Source organism: Olea europaea, chromosome 2 (assembly GCF_002742605.1).
Source record: "Olea europaea var. sylvestris chromosome 2, O_europaea_v1, whole genome shotgun sequence".
Lineage (NCBI taxonomy): Eukaryota > Viridiplantae > Streptophyta > Magnoliopsida > Lamiales > Oleaceae > Olea > Olea europaea.
In genome coordinates, this window is record NC_036238.1 from 27,467,912 (window position 1) to 27,473,340 (window position 5,429).

At 33.8% G+C, this 5,429-nt stretch overlaps 1 protein-coding gene across 6 annotated transcripts; it reads right to left on the bottom strand.

Moving 5' to 3' along the window:
- Positions 1 to 6: 6 nt before the first annotated feature.
- On the bottom strand, positions 7 to 4,635 carry LOC111369267 (E3 ubiquitin protein ligase RIE1-like). Of its 6 annotated transcripts, XM_022990732.1 has the most exons (6): positions 4,286 to 4,634; positions 4,049 to 4,161; positions 3,751 to 3,929; positions 2,064 to 2,182; positions 1,436 to 1,548; positions 234 to 613 (listed from the first exon to the last, which is right to left on the bottom strand). In XM_022990732.1, the coding sequence occupies exons 4-6, from the start codon at positions 2,104 to 2,106 to the stop codon at positions 452 to 454; spliced, it is 318 nt and encodes a 105-aa protein (XP_022846500.1). In that variant the 5' UTR covers positions 2,107 to 2,182; positions 3,751 to 3,929; positions 4,049 to 4,161; positions 4,286 to 4,634; the 3' UTR covers positions 234 to 451. The 6 variants fall into 6 exon arrangements, 4 of the variants coding, with proteins under 4 accessions (XP_022846500.1, XP_022846496.1, XP_022846508.1 ...); XR_002698096.1 differs by adding an exon at positions 7 to 194 and having other exon boundaries at positions 303 to 613; positions 3,751 to 4,634; XR_002698095.1 differs by adding an exon at positions 7 to 194 and having other exon boundaries at positions 298 to 613; positions 3,751 to 4,634.
- Positions 4,636 to 5,429: the final 794 nt, after the last annotated feature.

A 5,429-nucleotide genomic window follows, 5' to 3' on the forward strand; every position in this document is an offset into this window, starting at 1 on the left:
GGGGGGGGGAATTCCCTCGGATGGTTATGGCTCCACCGTCGCATACAAGATCTACAGCGTTGAAATCACAAATGAAAGCAGCTGCAAGTAGTGGTGTCCATCTCGATCGCATCTGGCATGCTGCAGAGAGGCTCAACCCGCCACATTTCTCAGTGGACTGTCCCAAGGTGTGGGACGACGGAAGACGGGTGTAGCTGTAAGGGTGGCAAAACGGGGACAGGAGGCTGAATGTATTAAAACACAATTATCATCAAATATCGTAACTAATAGTGAATTTTAATTCATCATTCATGATACCTTACATGTAATAAAGCGAAAATTGATTCAAGAAGATTGCTAGATGCAACTGTGCATAGAAATTGCATTCCTACTATACATTTAGCAGGCGGAATCCAAGAAAACTAGCTCGATATGTCTCTATATCTCCCTCTGCGAAATTATTCAACTATGTTCAGACCAACGTTTTACCCTTGAGAATTTTAAGTTTGCAGAGAGGGCAGGTTGCACTAATCTGCAGCCACTTGCTAGTACATTTATGGTGGAAATGGTGGTTGCAGGAAAGGGTGCACAACTCAGCCCCATCCATGTACTTATAAAGGTATACGCAGCAATCCTACAAGGAGAAATAAGTTATTGCGTGAGTTTGAATTTTAGTTAGACTAACATTCATAAATGAAATGAAATGAACTATGGAAAAAGGTGAATACGTGCATTAGTTTATTTGTCAATTCAAGCAGGCGATACAAAAGAGTGGAGAAAAAATTGTCTGAACCAACTTGGAGAAATTCTAATAGGCAATACATGCGCAATTAGTACCCAACTGGACAGGTAAGATCCCGTTTGATTCCTATTTTTTTCAAAATGTATTTTTCTCTTTTTTTTTCAACCATATATTCTTCATTAAAATAATATTACACGTAAATAAAAAAAATTATTATTTTTCATCCACACTTTCTCCATCAATCTATTATTCTAAAATTCATTTTTCTATGAAAATGGGTGTCAAACACCCTCTAAATTTAAAACACAATTTTCTCAAATAGTCTGGGATGTTGCATTGATGCATTTAGTAGTTGAGGAAGTTTAAAGATCTTGCATTTCTGTAATATCAGAATTGAGATTTCCCTATTGGTCCAGGTCATTTCGAGGCAAACGGATCATTTGTGATAAAGAGGATGAGAATTAGAATTATTGGAAATCATGAAATTGATTGATGTCTGAACTAGAAATCTGACATTTTGCTCATTTCTTCTCTCACTTGAAGTCTGAGATGAGGAGACTAAAAGGCATGCATGGCCAAGGAAGAAAAATTATACTGAACTGAAACGAAAGAAGAAAACAGAGAGACGAAGGAATTAATGCTTATAGATTCCTCTGGATTAAGAGCAAGTTTAGCTGCAGGGTTACTGTTAGCAGACTCTGAAGTTATACTAACCTCCTCTTGCTTCTTATCATTTCCCAAAGTATTGGGCAGGCGATATCTATACTTGGGAAGAACCTTAATATCATTTTCAGATGCTCCTTCTCCAATAATCATAGCATAGGAAACTGTAGATATGATAGGAAAGCAACAGAACAGTGTAAAGAAAATAATACAGACCATTGCTAAACAGAAGATCATAAAGAACATGTCAAAGGCTAGAAAAACCACCGGTAACCTACAATTTAGATAATTAAATATGAGGGACATTTTAGTGTATACCGTAAAAGCAAATAGACAAATGTCATAGTTTTAGAGCATTTTTGCTACCCAAAAAAAAAAAAAAAAAATTAAAATATAAAATAAAATAAAATTATAAAGAGAATAATTTTCATTCTTAACAATCCTGGTGAAATTCTGAATTGGGGAAGAAATCATCACATGAATCTGAAAAACAAAATTGATATTAATGTTATGCATTACAACAGCCATTTTTTGCGATCAAACATGCTGCCTTGAAATGGTGCAACATATTTATGATGAACTTAAAAACTGTCGAAACCGTTTTACATTTCTGAGATCATTCAAAGATTTCATTTTAGATTGGAGGGTGATCATTATCGAATGTTAAACATAAAAATACCTGTATAGGCAGGGAGAGTCTTGTAGAAGCGCTTGGCCACCATCACAATCCAATAAAATCCAAACACTCACCAAATTGATGAAATCACAGTATTAATGGATTCCAATTTCTTGAAAATGCTGAAAATTATCGAAAACGAGAACCATCAGTTTACAATTGTTGACCACTAAAATCACTTACACTATGAGATCTTGTAATAATGAATTCAAGTAAAAATAAGAGTAGAATATGAACTGCAGAACGACTTTTCACACTTTAAATAGCGAGAGTTAGGTATTATAAATTCAATTAGAAAAATCGGTAACTACTAGTGGGCTACCTCTTTTACTTCGCATTTTCGACCTACTTGAGCTACAAATGGGTATTGGTATGGGTGTGGATATGCAAGGAATGAAAAGAACTCAACCAACTCATTCTTGCACATGAAATATGCTTTTGATTGTCTATTTCTTCTGGGATCTTTCTCCTCACTCAGTTCTATCTTACACCGTGTCTTCCATCCATATCCTTTTTTATTTTCCCAAGATGCGTAAGCGTAACAACGTATGTGACCATACCTCAATCAATATAATTCTCAACTGCACCCACTTATAGCAGAAGTTCATCGAAATAACAAACTTGGCTAAGAACTAAGGTCTTTGAACTAATAGAACTAATAAGTTGTAATGTGTTTGGATTTAAGTGCTGATTGAGGAAAAAGAAGAAGACGAAGCTATTGCTGTGTTTTCGTTTTGCTGTAAAAATGACTAAAATGATTCTATCAACAAAGATTTGCATCCAAATCTTAATTAAATATATTTTCAGACATTCTGCTATGTATTTACCTCCTCACTAATGTAAAAAAATATTTTCAATTTCACATATTTTGGTCTCACCGAAAAAACAAGAAGTAATTTTTTTCACGGTTAAACATGTACAATAACAAACAATGAGTCTAATGAAGTTCATTAAATCAAAACATGAACTAGAAAATATTATTTCAAATCTTCCACTGAAAAGAAAATTTCCCCTTTACCTGCGGTTAATCCTTGGGCCAAGACAACCTTTCAATATCAAATTAAAACAGATTATTCAACTTAATTTCTCCCTAACACTCGCTCTCCTCTCTCTGTTCTTTCCCTTTTCCCTTTCCCCTTCTCGCACAGTTACTTTGCTTCCGTTCACCAGTAGAACAAACAGTTCCACAGCCCTCCCTTTCTCTTCCTTTCTTCTCCCTCAAATTCACATCCACCCTATCGGATCATAACTACACCCTATTTCAAATTTTAGTTGGTTCTGTTAATATTAAGGTTTGAACTTCAAAGTTGGGATTGACGTTTGGTTCAATCCTCCAAAGTATTGTGGGCAGGATATCTTTGTTAAATACAAATGTGAATATGAAACTTGCCAACAATAACCTCATACTTAGGGTACAACAATAATGAGGACACAAAGATCATATAGATCCTAATCCTATGTTATCCATGATAGCTAAAGATAAAATTCTATCAAAACAATGATAAACACATCCTAATGAATAAGGATAAATCTGTATCACCATCATCATCGTCACCCTTAATTCAAAAATTCCAAGTTTTATCATGTCCTTCAACTTGTTGAACACATACAACTTCAACGATTTTGTGAATAGTTGCACTACTTGATATTTTGACTTGTAGTAAGCAAAATCGGTTTCATCTTGACTCACCACGTGGAAAAGCGATAATGCACATGGACGTCTTTAATTCTCTCATCTGCATAAACTAACTCACTAGCTGAACCACAATTCCAAGTTCTTTGGGAATCCAAATACACAGGAGATAAGTATTGACATTGAGCATCCTTATCACTTTCCACACAATCGAGTCAAGAATAACAAAATCAATCCTGTTTAAATATATCAAGCAGCAATATGTTCAGAAAACCATTGAAGCTGGATTCATTCATACTCAACCGAGCTTCGTTACACAAGATAACACTTCAAAATAAGGAAGAGAAAAGCATACCAGATCCATGAAAAGCAACATTCAGGAACCTTAAACCCATTTCTTGCAATGATAAACAAGTTAACTAGCCTTCATTTAAAGGGTCTTCCGTGATATCAGTTTTTATCTTCAATCTTTGATAGAAATATCAACCAAATAATCCAAAATTATAATTATTCAATAAGCAATTCAAACATATAATAAAATTATTAATATCAATTCTACATCCCCAATAAACAAAAATCAAATTAAATTTACCTGTTACGACACAGTGAAGAAAACGAAAAGACACCACAAAAATTAAACTCTCGACCAACATCATCAAGACTACTCCTTTGATACTCAGCCCACACAATCCCCACATGCAGAAGACTCAGCAAAGCATACCCAAAAACCCAAACCCTTAAGTGTGTCGAGGGTCGTTCTTGAAGGGTGGTCAAAAGCACAGAGAAAGACACCAAAACAAATGCCAAGTTCCATATTATATCAAGAAACACAAAGGGTCTTGATAGCCACAATCTGTAGTGCTGAGTGGTGCATCATTTTCAGGTTCATCATCTATGAAGATCCTGTGGTGGTGGTGACCTGGCTATGGATTGGGCCAATTTTTAAAATGGCTGGATAATTGATTCAATTTTCTTTTCTACAAAGAAATACTATTTTACCCTTACTATAATTATTTACAAGATATATCTTATATCTTTAAAAATTTATTAATCATGACCTATATCAATATTTTTCAATATTTCAAATACCTTTAAATAGTCTTTGTATTTTAGTAGTTTTTTAAAGATCCTAGACTGACCTTTCTTAGTTATATATTCTCTAACTAATCCTTCTGAAATTTCTTCTTGTATATCTCTATATTTAGTTATAATATCCTCTATCTTTCTTATCTCTTTACTAGTTCCTACAGAATCAAATCCTATATTATTTTTACAATTATAATCTATATCTCTATATATTTTTTCAATTTTTTCTATGCCAACAGGAAATATATCTTCAGACTTTTCAGCTAATTTAAATAAAAACGAAATATCTTTTTCATCTAAAAATAATATGAGATTATTATCATTATTAGAAATAGATGTGGATGCTTGTAAATTGTTCATCAAAATAATTAAAGCATAAGCATGTAAGAATAAGTAAATAACTTACAGTAATCAAATGGAAGTAAACAGGCTTTCCCTCCAGTGTGCTTCTATAAATGCTTTGCATGTACTTAATCAATCTTCTAAATCAAGTAAAGATTAAAATGTTTTTTGAAATCATTTGGGTCCACAACTGCTTCCGCAAAAGGTTTTTCAATTAAGGTTGCATTTTTCACTCTAGAGAACTGGTCGTGTTTCCACAGACGCTATCTCACAGTATTCAGAGTCTCTGTTTTCACCTTTATCCAAAC